The sequence below is a fragment of the Limanda limanda genome, chromosome 7 (assembly GCF_963576545.1).
Source record: "Limanda limanda chromosome 7, fLimLim1.1, whole genome shotgun sequence".
NCBI classification, from domain to species: domain Eukaryota; kingdom Metazoa; phylum Chordata; class Actinopteri; order Pleuronectiformes; family Pleuronectidae; genus Limanda; species Limanda limanda.
Genome location: NC_083642.1, coordinates 20,151,467 through 20,166,344, shown reverse-complemented (window position 1 = coordinate 20,166,344; position 14,878 = coordinate 20,151,467). Strand labels below are relative to the sequence as shown.

At 40.5% G+C, this 14,878-nt stretch overlaps 1 protein-coding gene across 1 annotated transcript in view; it reads right to left on the bottom strand.

Moving 5' to 3' along the window:
- The window catches only part of celsr3 (cadherin, EGF LAG seven-pass G-type receptor 3), a 95,908-nt gene that overhangs the window by 70,203 nt on the left and 10,827 nt on the right, over positions 1 to 14,878 (bottom strand). Inside the window, exon 2 of the mRNA XM_061075260.1 lies at positions 214 to 557. Coding sequence (XP_060931243.1) covers positions 214 to 557 — 344 coding nt within the window. The remainder of the gene's footprint in view (positions 1 to 213; positions 558 to 14,878) is intronic.

The following is a 14,878-nucleotide window of genomic DNA, read 5'->3' as shown; positions in this document are numbered from 1 at the left end:
ATAAGCCCTTCATTTTAAAATCCTTATTTTTCAAAACTCTTCGTTCAAGCTTGTCAATATAAATCATAGCGTGTCATTATAAATATTGAGGATGGGCCTGAAAATTGTAGACTTGCGTGTAAGTTAAAATTTGCCTACTGTGTAACCTATGTTTTTGCACAAGCATTTCAAATTGTGCTATGTGTGCATTTACGATTGTGCACGTGGACTCACCTCCATCTGTGTGAGTGACGTCAGCCTCAGCCTGTTCAGGTACAGCTGCTCCTCCAGCGCGTCAGAAGGGAAAAAGTGTCCGCCAGGCAACGCAGCAGAGAAGCTGACGTTCAGGATCCCACCCGGCGCCGCATCCCGGTCCGGCTGGATGTTGAAGATGAAAACGTCCTCGACCGGCACTGAGAGCACCGCCGACACGCCCTCCAGGAAGTTAGTCAGCAGCGGTGACAGGAAATGCTCCTGGGACATGTTCTGGAGGCGCACGGTGACGCTGCTTCCCAGCATGTCCTCAGTGATGATGAGAACACGGAGCACGCACTGGGCTGAAATGCTGTTGGAGCCATCTGAACAAGAGGGAACAGAGAGAAAGAGGTTAAGTAGATGAATAAATAAAGGATGGACAGAGGGTTAGATGACGAAGGAGTAGGAGATAAAGGAAGCAAAGGACAGAGAGGGTTGGAAGAATACTGAAGGCGACATATAGGCGAGAACAGGAGAAAGAAGACAGAGATCGATGAAGAAGGGAGGCACGAGAGAGAGGAGGTCAGGGCCGGGAAAGGATAAACAGTAGAGAGAGGGAGGTTAAAGAGACAGAGATAAATAATTATTACCACAGAGGAAGGATTGCAAAGAGAAAGAGAAAAGGTGAGGAAGTCACATCAGGGCCATGAGACGTGCAGCTCAGGCAGCAAACATGAGACGCTAGCTCACTCATGTTATCACACATTACATACATTCACGCCTACACACAACACACACACATACTAGAAAAAACACCTGTTTTCTATCAAATGTGTATAAAGAGTTTTCAATAGTAAAACTATAATACAATGACTTACTTAAATGTATATCCCATTATCCCGTTCTAACTCGCGATCCCTGCGAGTTAGAACAGGCAGCCAACTGGAGCTGCGCTGCTCGAATCATGTGACATACACGACATGACAAACCTCACTCTCCACAACCATCTATAATACACACCCACCCTATCAGGTGGTCTATTTAGGCAAAGAAAATGTCCCATCACTCCTTTTGCTTGCCTGGTTGCTGCAGTATTACTGCCAGTTGGCCCCTCCACCACCCCAGAATCCACCTGTAGGCTCGCACTGGGGGGTTACAAATATTTGCTCATCACTCTCATCATATCTATGATATCATATCGGGGGGAGTGATTAACTTGGAGCCTAGACGCCACTAACACTAACATGTTCTACTGCTGCAATAAACATTTGAGAGTGAGTTGTCTGACTGAACTATTATTAAATGTAAATTATGTTAGGATTTATATGCTGTGAATTAAACGTAGAATATGTAACTTCTGCTGCTCAGGGTCTATATCAAAACAATAACAAAAGACCTAGTTTGCTGATGTTGTGAAGCAGCTTGGGATCATGGGAGTTCTTGTCTTCACCACCATTGCTGATGAAACTCTATCTGACGGGACTCAGGCACAAATCATGTTCAGGGATGAGGTATGAATCAAAGTTGTATTCACATTATGCAGCAAACAGCAGTGAATAAACACGATCAATTTTGAATAATATAAGTCCACAAAATATACAAAATATACCCAAACTGTGCTGTCCTGTATGGAACAGTTGGTGTCACACCCACAGCATGGCTCTATAGTGAAGGTCGAAGCACCACTTTGGTGCAGTCCAATGTATCTCAACAACTATAGGAAGGTAATGTCTCCCAGAGCGTAACAGGTTTGGTCATTATATGTAAACAGCAAATTCTCCAGTGGACCATCATGGCAGACAATTATGCTTCGCAAGGGGTTGTAAGACGGCAACAGCATTTATTTTAAGACTCACCGTTTCGAGCAAAGAAGTTGCCTTTTCTTTCATTTTGTGTTTAGACCCTTTTCCAGTGGTCAAAAAACCACTACAACCACTAACATCTGGCCTCTGTCTGCAATGGGAATGGATTCTATTGGTATTTATCGATTAGATCGTTTTTTATCGTCTCCAGCTCTAATCGGCAATGATAGAAACATGACACGACGGCTGAACGCATTAATTGGGCAAGACAGCAAGGTGAGAGAGTGCTTCAGTTTTAGGTGCAATCATGAAGAAGAACATAAAGCACTGCGGATACAACTGAAAGGCAAACTGTTCTTATGGCAATGTGGAGGGATTCAATCGATTCATTTCAGCAGGTTTACCCATGTTTAAAAAACTGTGTACCCAGTTTGGAGTCTCGTGAATGTGACTGAAAAATAAAAAGAGAGAGAGACTGAGATGGGTAATGCAGAGGTGCTCTCATGTAAAAAACATCATCCTCACCTCATCCAGTTTTCCTCACATTCAGGCCTGATTATAAATTCAACACAACGCTCTCGTTCTGTGAAACCCGTCGCAGCAGGTCACGACCCTCACAACCAGGACATGGACGTCTGCTTCAGCGACGGCAACGGGACCCAGCGCTCTGTTGTATATTGTAGAGCAATTTGGTGTGACAAGCACACTAATAAGATATAAAAGAATACAAATGCACATGACCACACCGGCATGTGGAGGCAATTTTCCTCAGTGGCACTGAGGCATTGTGGAGGTGTAACAGGGTGAAAGATTATAGACAAAGAGAAAGAGAAAGAATACAATACATGAGTGGTCTGGATGCAAAGAGAGCAGTGCAAGTGTAGGAAAAAAAACAACCAGCACAAGAGAACTAAAGTAAAAGAAAGAAAGGTGGTGGGGCAGTCTGTGGATGGATGGAGGGTGAGGGGTGAGAGAGAGAGAGAGTGTTGATGCGTGAAAGAACAGGGAGACCGCGAGGGAGCTGGAGGGTGAAGGGGACCAAGGTGGTTGATGAAAAACTACAGAAGCAAAGGAGACGATGGAGAAGAAGAAGAAAAGAAGAAAATAATAATAAGAAAAAAAAGGCAATAAGGAATAAGGGATGGACAGAAACAAATTATGACTCATAAGCAAGGGATTAATAGTAATTGATTGATTTCTGTAGCATGTATTTCTGATTTTTTAATTGGAAGGTATTTTTACAGAGATTAAAATAAATTGAAATTAATCAAAACATGTCCTTCACTGGGACCCAGTGAGGGTGAAAAGGGAGCCAAGTAATAGTGTCAGAATATGAACAAGACATTGATGTAGACAGAAATGTAGAGAGGGCGATATATAGAAAGAGAGGTGGAGAAAAGAGGAAGAGAGAGGTATGGAGGGATGGGGGTGGGGTCGGGTGGCAGCTGGTTTGATTACCGGATTATGAGGAGCCTCACTCCCCACTGACCTCCAACACACACACACACACACACACACACACCACACACACACACACACACACACACACACACACACACACACACACACACACACACACACACACACACACACACACACACACACACACACACACACACACACACACACACACACACACACACACACACACACACACACACACACACACACACACACACACACACACACACACACACACACACACACACACACAAACACACACACACACACACATACACTCGCTAAAATCCAGAACCCTCATAAATGAACAGCCAGAGGGAAGGGAAGCATTATGAAGGGATGGAGGAAGGAAACTCACTACAAAATCATCATGTTTAAATGGAATCATATGAAGAAAAGAAAAGAATAGAAAAGACAAGAAAATAAAAATAGATAGATAGATAGATAGATAGATAGATAGATAGATAGATAGATAGATAGATAGATAGATAGATAGATAGATAGATAGATAGATAGATAGATAGATAGATAGATAGATAGATAGATAGATAGATAGATAGATAGATAGATAGATAGATAGATAGATAGATAGATAGATAGATAGATAGATAGATAGATAGATAGATAGATAGATAGATAGATAGATAGATAGATAGATAGATAGATAGATAGATAGATGGGTTAAAAGCCAGCTTTTTTATAAAGCGTCTGGATCACGGTGCTAAGACTCAGCACTAATTGCAGCTGATCTACCATTGTCATTGAAATGAGACGGGGATCTATGAAAAGACCCGGGATAATCTGCTGGAGTAGGAACCCATCACACACACACACACACACTTACATTTACATTATAATTCCACGCGCGCATACAAGATTTTCACGTGTAAGGGCTTTCTTTGACATAAAGCATTCCCAAACCTCTTACCCATCACAACCTCCAGTCTTAACCTTCACCTCATTATAACATGGAACAGTCAACAGTCGATTCAGGAAATGCACTTACTCTCTTTCTTGTCAAGACTTAGATGGAACGATTGACATCCTCCTCTTCCCTGTATGTTGTACTGTTTTAACATATAAAGACTGGAAGCAGTGCAACACCGCTCACTTTTAGCGTCTGTACTGCTCATTAACTAACAAGTCACATCTCATTTACAAAACCCGTGAAGTAAAATCATGTTCATGGGTGTGGTTCCTGTAGAGATGGTTTTTACTTTTGAAAGTTTTTTTGTGTGGCAAATTCGCCAACATCTCAAATAATTTGTATAATAATAACGATAGAAAAAAACAGACACATTTGTTGTTTAAGCACACATTTTCTTTGGATGACACAATCAATTGATTTCTATGAAATTTTGTGGAGGGATGGGTCACAACCCCCCAATAACCCGTTATAATTTTGGTGCCCGGATTAGGGGGTAGATCCAGGATTCTTTTTCACTCCCTTAAACAATGAAAGATTTCCTTTATTTTTCACAGAATCCTGAGTGTCATTTACTTAATTTAATTTAATTTATTCAATCATCTTTTACCATTCTACTTTAAAGAGAAGATAAACCACTTGTTCCAAGTTAATTCCCATTGCTAGAAAGTGCTCTTTGCCTCAAACCATTCCATCTGCACCAAGTTGTTTAATTATCTTTGTCTACACTGTGTTTTCCACATGGTGCCATGTTAGCCCTCTGCAGAATGTGTGTCTGACTGATAAGGAAATAAATAAAAAACAATATATTGTTTCCTTCGCCAGACAAAATAACCCTTCAGTGGCCCACAGGGGACAGACAAAAATATTTAAAAACTCAACAAACCACGTAAGAGCCCACAACCTGTACTAACAAGTAATCCCAACGTCACAAGTATTAGCGTCTGTTTGCTCTGACCGTTTTTAACTTGATTGCGATTTTATCAGCCTTCAGAGGAATTCTTACCCCAAGCAGCCATTTATTTCTGACTGTAAACCTGACACACAGGCACAGTAAAATCTGTATTTCTTCACATGGGTAAAGCTCAGCTCATTTGGCCAAACTGATTCAAGGTAGTTTCACTTATCCAGCCACATAAGAAGCCATTTAGAGGCTTGAAATAAAAGGGAAAACAACAATTCAGTGTAAACGGCCTTTTAAGGAATTAAAACCAAGCTCTGTCCACTTAGTGTCACACGGTCAATAATAGATCCTCCTCCTTCTGCGGAGTTGGCTACTCAATTCACACACGCACATTCCCTGACATGCTAATTACACTCTGCTGAAATTAAAAAAGTCATGACACTTCAGCAGGAAAAAGAGATAAAGTAAATTTTTGACAGTTTCTTCGCAAGTTAGCCAACTGAGGATTGTTATTACAGAAGAGGAATCTCGCAAAAATATCTGCCACCAACAAGATCCCTAATTATAATGTCCCCTGCTGAGTTCAAAAGCACATCGTTTAATTTTTTTTATATCTTCAAAAGTTCAATAGGGAAAGGGTGATAACAAGTACATTAATGCAACAAAAAGTTTGCAGGGATTTCTGACTTTAACACAACTTTTACTTTAATGAACAATTTAGACAAGTGTTGTGCTTTCCCTTATACACATACAAGTGAAAATCTTTTGGAGATCCTCTAATGTATTTTTAGAGTCAGCTTTCCCTCTGTTTCTAGAAACCACCATCTGTTTGTCTACCACCAGGGGAATTCTAATTTCTGACAAAATGCCAGGAGACACAACTAAACACTCTGCTAAACTAATTGATCAGAAAACTGCTCCTTCCACATTGTTAGCCTTCAAAAATGAAATCATCATAGAAGTGTGGCCCTCAGTTAATAATTTGAACAAACTATATCAATTCCCACACAGTAATTATCTGATAAGACGTGCAGCCCTTGCTCAGCCTGTGGTGATGCTGGTTGCAGCTTTCTTTCTGAAACTGTAAAAGTGACCTGCAGTAAAGACCACTGCTGCTGCACAAAGAGATGTTCACGATCCAAATTTAGACTCAGTACACAGAGCCCTGAGCTGGCAAATCAGTTGTCGTTTCCATTGTCATGAATGTGCTGTGGTTGTGATCACCCGTGACGCTGCTGCTGCAGATGCTGGTCATCAGTTTATTCAAATTTGATCAATATGTAACTTATCACATGACCAAATTGCACCAAATTCGACAGTATATGCATTCCACATTCAGACATACTTTTAAGTAGATATACCACAGAACAGATGGATATAGATATCTCAAAATATAAAATTTTATTTAATTTATACCATGATTAGGCACCAGTTGATATGTTTGAAGTATAATCTGAGTAAAGAGCATTTCATAATCATTTCACAAGACTGATGAAGTTCTATGAAAAGGACTCACACTAATGATGCTCCTAAAACAGACACAATCCACTATTTAAACTTCACCTACGATTCTTTAGGTCCCATCCATCACTTATGGGACTCTGAGGTGTTATGTGACTTTGAGTTTGTTAATGCAATACTGTGTCATATCTATATAATACCGATGTTTGGAAGAGGACAACCCAAAGGCATCAGATCTATCTCAGTGGGATATTAGAACGATGGAGAAATTGTGAATTATGTATTAGAGGTGAGGAAAGGTGAGCTTGTCCATAACTTTCAAATAAGCCAGGAAGTAATAACTAATGCATCACCCTCTCTCCTTGCAACTCCATTTCAGCATGCATGCAAACAATGAAACATTAATAACCTCCAAACTCAAAAACCCACAAATGGAAGGTTATTTTGGCGTCTTTAGCACCACGGGAAAACAAAGCGTTTCGTAAATAACAACTCAAAGACACTTTCACAGCTCCTGCGGGCATCGAGCCAACGTTTTCCCCTTCGTGTGTCCGCACTTCAAAGACGGGGGGGGAGCTCGGAGCTAGCACGCCTTAAGCTTCTAAGAATAACCACACTGATCTGGAATCATCAGCGCGGTCCCACGGATGCGTGAACATCAATATGCAATGAGAGAGGCTGTCCTCCGATCAGCGGTGCAGCTCTAAGACTCTTTGTGGGTACACGGTCCCAGGGGTTTCAAAGGGTTGAGGGAGTTCAGTGCTATCTCTCTCCGCCAGGTAGCCTGACTAATAGCACACTCAAAGCTTCTTGAATGTCAGAGCATCCAGAGCTCGCTTCCTGGAAATCCGGACGGAAATAGTCTGCAAAGTAGTGTATAATAGGAGCCCACCGCTGGAGCTGAAAACAGACCCAGAAACATTTGTAAAAGCTGCGATGCAGGGCAGGGGGACAGGTCACAAGGAGGAGGCCCGGCGATTTCCTTTAATTTTAAGGTTACTACATTTTTTTGGTTTCAGAGTTAAGATAATAAACAGCCAAGAAGCTCCAAGTGGCACATCAGCAGCACAAATGGCTGCTGATACACAGAGGTGATTCACACTTTAAAATGACTAAATCAAGTGTACTCAAAACCTCTTGACAAAAATAAACACTTGATTTTCCATTATATTGTTTCAGAAGTGGGAAAGGAAAAAGAAGCTGCTCACAATCTGTAAAATGTGTTTCAGAAGAATCACAGATTTGTGTTTATTCATCAGAACTTCATGGCCTCAGAGGATCATCTTACTGTACAAGCAAAAGCTCAAACGATGCAATATTATTGATTCAAACTCCTCCCGCAGTTACTGTTGGAGGAAACGTCTGAATGTCTGAATGTCCATGTAGATCACATCCACTTCTCATTTCAATTTTTAAGGGTCCAAGGAAGTGCAGCGTCGAATTTGGTGTAATATGGACACGTGATACGTTCAATAATAACTTTAATAAACAGACGACCAGCACTGGGACTCATCAGAGTAAGTGCCAGTGTTGATCACAATGAAACTGATCAACAACAGCAACGACAACTGATTCTATAGTTTGGGTTTTGTGTACTGAGTCTAACTTCAACAAACCAAAGCCGGTCTTTGCTTTGCTGTGGCTCAATAACTGCAGGTCACTTTTACAGTTTCAGAAAGAAAAACTGCCTCTATTACCACAGGGCTAACCAACAGCCCATTCCAAACAGCCAGGTTTAGAGCACTAGTCTTACTATTCCCAGAGCATGTATTCTCCACAGATGTCCATTTATTCTGGCTATTTGTTGGTCAGTTTGTAAAGGTCCCAGCTGGAGTCAGTGGTTCAAATCCCTACACAGTTCAGTCGTTCACACATAACATTCACACTGCCATGGTTAAAGAGTCTTACTGTATGCATGCTGGCTACTAAAAGGAGTTGGGATTACGTTTTTTTTCCAAAGCTCAAAAGGGGAGACACATTACAACCAGCATGCAGACACCAAAAACAGTAAAATTGGATTTACACCGAACAAAAGCCGTAGGCTGCTGCTCTGAATTACACTACCCTCTGTCATGGTGCCTTCAGCCCATTAGTTCACAGTCAATGCACAATCACATGGGTTTAAATCCCATTTCACACTGTGCTGTCACATCCCTTTGTCTGGCCCTTTCCTGCTTCCACTCCACATTCAGTGTCCTACTAAACCCCTTATAAAATATGTGAATGTTCACATGTGAGGAGATTTGTGTTCTCCGCAGCACCAGATGCCCTCTGGTTGAAAAATAAAACAAGTACAGTAGCCACTGAGCAAACAACGACCTTTTTCAAATACAAACAAGTGAATAAAGAAGTGGAAAAATGAACATAAACACTGGAAGCTCCAGCGAGAGAGTAATAGGGTTGGATACCAAATTGGCACCGGTTCCTTTATGGCCAGCACCTACCGCAGCAAATCACAACACAGATTCCAGCACCTCATTGTGGTGCCTGAGCTACTGACTGACATAGTTTCCCTGCTTACAAGCAACATAAACATCACCAAACATGTCTAGTTAACATTACACTTTAGTCCGGTGCATGGCAACACAGGCTACATGGCTCCGGCATGAAATACTATTTCAAAAGTATCGATTTAGCATTGATAACAGAAAGAAAAAAAACGATACCAAACCCTAGAGTAACTGCAGGAACTGCCCAAGTGGAACTTACATACAAGTATGGACAAATAAATGGAGAAGGGTTAACAAAATTGTGTACGCATCATTACAAAACACGCACAGACACACACACACACACATAGAGAGGTTGAGCACTGGCCTGACAGCTGATTTTCTGCTGCTCTGTTTGTTTTTTAAAGCCTTTCTGCCCTGAGGTCTGGGCATTCGCTTTACTCAGTGCAAAATAGAACAGAGAAGACACACACACACACACACACACACACAAACAAACACACACCCAGTGGCAGCCTCACCAACATAATGCTTTAAACCATCCTTTTACAACAGAAGCACTAATCCTTTACATTAAACCAGATACACTTAACTTCCACAAATTCTGGCCACAAAAAGCCCTCTCACATGTAAAGACTCTGAGTCCATATCACACTCACGCACATGTCTATTGTACTTGTGAACAAATCCACAGAGTAACACCAATCCATCATGGCATCAGTTGGCAGCTGTTTGTTGCAGTGACCATCCTCCACCCTGCATCTGTCTTCTGTTTGTACTACTGCTGCAGCTTGTCTATTAAATGTGCAACAAATAAGTTTCTGTGGAAAACTTGAAAAAGAAGCTCATTTTCGCCATAGGCACTGCAAACATGTTTTCACCCTATCTGCTATGAGACATTGTTGATTTTGTGTTTGATCGGGGGGAATAACATGACAGGGTTGAGGATTCTCTCTTGTGCATCGCTCCAGCACCTGAGGCTGGGTGTGGCTGCAGCAGCTTTAACCGACTTTGTCACTGTGAGGACGTTCTGTTGCCTGAAAAGATCCCAAATTAAAATTTTCCAAACAATTGCTCCTGTGGGGCGGTAATGGTGCAGCAGTAATGGTCTGCTCAGTGCGGATGGTATATGAGCAGCCAAAACGACTCATGTGATGTTTACTTGTGTATGCTAATCAGTCAAACACACACACACACACACACACACACACACACACACACACACACAGACACAGTGTGCAAATACTGAACAAAATCTAAAATTAAATCGTTAACATTCAAAGTTATGAAAGATGAAAATTGAGGGGAAAATGCTCAGAGTGTTAAAGCTGTATAAGAAATTGGGGAATGAATCATTTGAATCATGTGACAGTATTGAGATAAAATTCCGCACCAATGCCTAATGACTCTTAGAACATGTGTAGAAAAACAACAGTAAAACTACTGTTCAAATAAGGTTGATATCTGCTCATTGTGCCATATTCGAGGTAAATAAGGGTCAAATGGCCCCAATTCAAAACAGATCCAATTGGAAAGAAAATAAACCTGATCATAAAGGTACCAAGCAACAGTAAGACCTTATTCCCCAAAAACCTAAGGATGTGGAGGTTGTTAAGCCTCCATTTACCTTTCTGCAGCAAACTGTGATAAACCAAAATCCCATTTAATTGCATTAATTTACCAGTTTTTGATGATGAGCTCACTGTCACACGATATTTTACGGGATTGCCAGTATGATCCATTTACCAAGTGACCAGGACACAGTAAACTGAGGGATACTGATGGATGCAAATGGTCCAAAAGTGGTGCAACCGTAACATTGAAAGACAGCTGTATCTACGTTAAGGGGGGAAACCTTAAAATATGACTTTCTACACCTCGTATTCACACATGTGGAATTTGCCAAGGCCCAACAGTCCCCTTAAATTCAATCAAGCTGCACCAAATCGCATACACTTATAGAAATCAGTTCCCTAAACACCTATCATCTGGCTGCACAACAAAATTGAATATTTGCATAATCCTGTGAACAAACAAACAATGATGAAAACATAACCTCCTTGGCAGAGGGACTAAACCCACGTTGTAACTAAAAAGCCACATTCTTCAAGATTTACAGCCGTGAACACAAACTTCTGACAAAATTAAACCGACTAATCAACTCCAGCCTGAAGTCTAACAGCTCAAATGCAGCGCAAAGGAATAAATACTGTCCTGATTTTGTTTGTTTACAATAATCATGGTAATACTGTGACGCTAATGTGGAAATTATTTATTGATGCTACAACGCTAAACATAGAGTAGAAGTTCCAGGCTGTAAATGATCTTTCCATATTTCCATTGCCTCCTGTAACTTCCTCTGGACTTTCTTCAGTCCAGAGCAAACAAATCATTAAAAGGTTATTATTGAAATACTTTAGTTTCCATTTACCATCCACCACTTGGCTCTTTGCTGTCTGAGAGGTGAAGAGACTTGACTCTTAGGTCATAAACTTTCACTCTACGTCTTGAAGTCTGTGATGCACTTTAGTTTCTCATACATTTTACATCTCGTTTCTTCCTTCTAATGACTGTAAAGCTAATGGCATACAAAAAATAAAATGTGCCTGCAGAGGAAGTTTTTGACTTATTATCCTGTTTTGTCAGTAACGATGAAATAAAGGATCAAAACTTTATTTTTAGTAAAAGGTGAACGGTGTCCTGGTGTCATTAGCTGGATCCCAGAGGCAGTTTGTCCTCCTCATTTGGTGCAGTTGTCTTGCTATTACTGTTGCCCTCTTTTCTTCCAGAAAACTCATCCAGCCATGTGAATATAATGGCTGAATGTCAGCCTTCCTAATTAAATAAACAGGCAAAGAGACAAGCATCCTGCACTCTGCTGGAGCGAGGCAAAAAAGAAGATGCACAGCGTTTCTCCAGTGCGTGACATTTAGCACAAACATTCATTATATTGTGATTCAACCTAAGTTTAAAGGTAGTTTGTGGTGAAACTTTCTGCTGTCGATAGTATGAACATTTTTTTCTTGTAATCCATAATGCAGGCGGAATACGCCATCAGAGTTAAAACCAGACTCTGCCTGCATAATACAACTGAGTGATACGTCGTCAGGCTACAGAGGAACAGCGTGGAGAACTTTGTGCTCTGGTGCTTCCTGGCGAGTCAAAGAGTCATAGGTAAAACTTTGACAGTCAGTAAAGAAAAAAAAATGAGGTTGTATGTGAGCATAAAGCCTGAACTACCAGTGTCAGTGGAGAAAATCTCAAATATGAGGTTGGAGCTTAAATTCACCACCACATGAGCTTAATGCAGGTCATATTTTTGGTAATTATCATTAATTGTCGGTAGGTTTTAAGTGTTCACATTTTTCATGTTAACTTGCTGAGTACGACTGTAGGCGACAAAGAGAAGAGGTGTGAGAAAGAAATTCAGGGCCAGGGGTTTCTCTCAGTGGGGACCATGCACATTTCTTCTGCAAATCTCTCAGCAGGGAACACAAATTTGTTATGCTCTCAAGTCCCTTGAAAACTTCTGTCATAATATTCAATGGTGGATGGCCCACCGTGCCTGGGTTCTCACTGCCACAGAAGTCCCCCATGCTGCCTTATTTATCACCCTGTGCCATGCAGCCCTCCTCTCACTCAAACCACCGCTCCCCGATGACGACAACTGCTCCACTGCCGCTTGGCATTTACAGTCAATGACACTCGAGTGAGGATCTAACAAAAATCCTTATCACTGAGTTTAACTGTCACTCCGATTTCTCACTATAACTGCTCACTTTAACCATTTGCACAACATTACAGAATCTATCTACTGAAGTTTTGAGGTTCACTTTGCCTTTAACACAAGCTTTTTCTTGTAGTAAGTACTCAACCGTGCCATGGCGCTGTATTGTCGGACAAATGGGGCTTCTCAGCATCATATCTCTGGTCTTCACTGAGCTACAACCCACTGAATAGCATCAGATTCATGTTCTTACAAACAGATTTAAACAGATACTGGATCTTTGACAGAAACACAGGCCACACTCATTACAATCTCATACAAAGCAGCAAGGGGCGCTGCTGCTAACAACACAACTAGTTGACAACCCCAACCAACCAACTGAATTTAAGTTTAAGAAATAAGCAGATTTGTGAGAGGGGACATATGTGTCAAACTCCACGGCTCTCTCAGCTCAGCCTGAACCATTTAGCTCCTGACAGGCGGCTGATGCATTGTGGTCCCAGACAGGTTTGAGATGTGGACTAATGGATTCTAGAGGGCTGGTGAAAGTTTCTTATAGTGAAGCTGCTACATGGTGGTTGGTCAGTAAAGTGGACAGTAAGTCACCGTGGCTGCTAAGTGAGCTGTAACAAGTGTTGTGGGTTTGTGTGTGTATGGTCTGTGTATACATGAATGTCTTATATATGTAAAACAACTGAGTAATGTAAGGTCTTTTCTCATTTTACATCTTGTCTTGTACTTATAAGATGGTGGTTGGCTGTGATATGGATATGCATATACACTTTTTTACATCAGTTATTATCACTAATTATCAAGTTATTATTTATATTTATTATTTATATTTGTGCTCCTGAAAGTGGTCGATTTAAATGACTAACACTTAATAAACAGCAAAACGTTTTACAAATCTGAGGAACAACAATTACATACATCATACCTCACTGTGCTTTCACAATACATAAACAGTATATCATTATATATTGAACTTTTGTCATATTTCTTATTAATAAAATTTATATTACGATAATTATTGTTATTTTCTCATTGCTCAACCCTAGTACTTTGTACTTGAAATGTAAATGTATTATGAGTTAAATTATAATGATGATTTAAAAATTGCATAATTCATAACATTTTACTCCCTTGGGTTTTGACCTTTCTCAGCTGACCCACATCTAAATGCTTTAGCTGCCTCACACATGAAGGAAGCATCAGTGTATTCGCCCGTGTACGTTCGCTGGTACGGTTTAACATCAGTGAGTTTAATTCATGGTGCACTGACCTGTGGCAATTAGCCATGACATACATCGAGTAAAGCAATATGTACATTTATCTGGCTTAATTTCCGTCTCTAACCTTTTTATTTGTGTGAACTCTGTTTATTTCTTTTAATTTGAACGTCATAGAGGAAAAAAGGAGGTCACAGTCGGGATTAAATGCAAATACGTACAACTCACAAATAAACTGCTAGTTTCACATAATGCCATATAGGAAAAATACACCAGTATGATAAATGTTAAAATCCTGTTAAGTCCTCTTTTAAAGTTTTTCTCAAGCTTGGTTAATCAATATTCTTGTTTATACCAAGTATCAGATGACATTGCCTAACATTTAACACATAATTATTACCAACTCTCCAGTTATTCTCAGCTGTTAAGCCTCTTGTATATGTTGTTCTTTCAACAAATTAAGATTACAAATTAACTTGGATTCAGGAGCAGGGCCAAGCCCAAACCACACCTCTAATCACGCTGCGTTTGATTCTGCAACCCACCCTCTCCCTTCCCTGGAAAATGACAAGAAAAGAAAAAAAAGAGAGAAGAGAAGAAAGAAAGAAAGAAAAAACTGCTTCACTCAATGTCCATTCATTTCTCCTCAACATCCAATCACATTCTACTCAAGCCTTTAATTCATATTGAAGACCCTTGCTTGTGAAAAGTTCTGATAAATCCACTCTATCCCTCAAACAGTAGC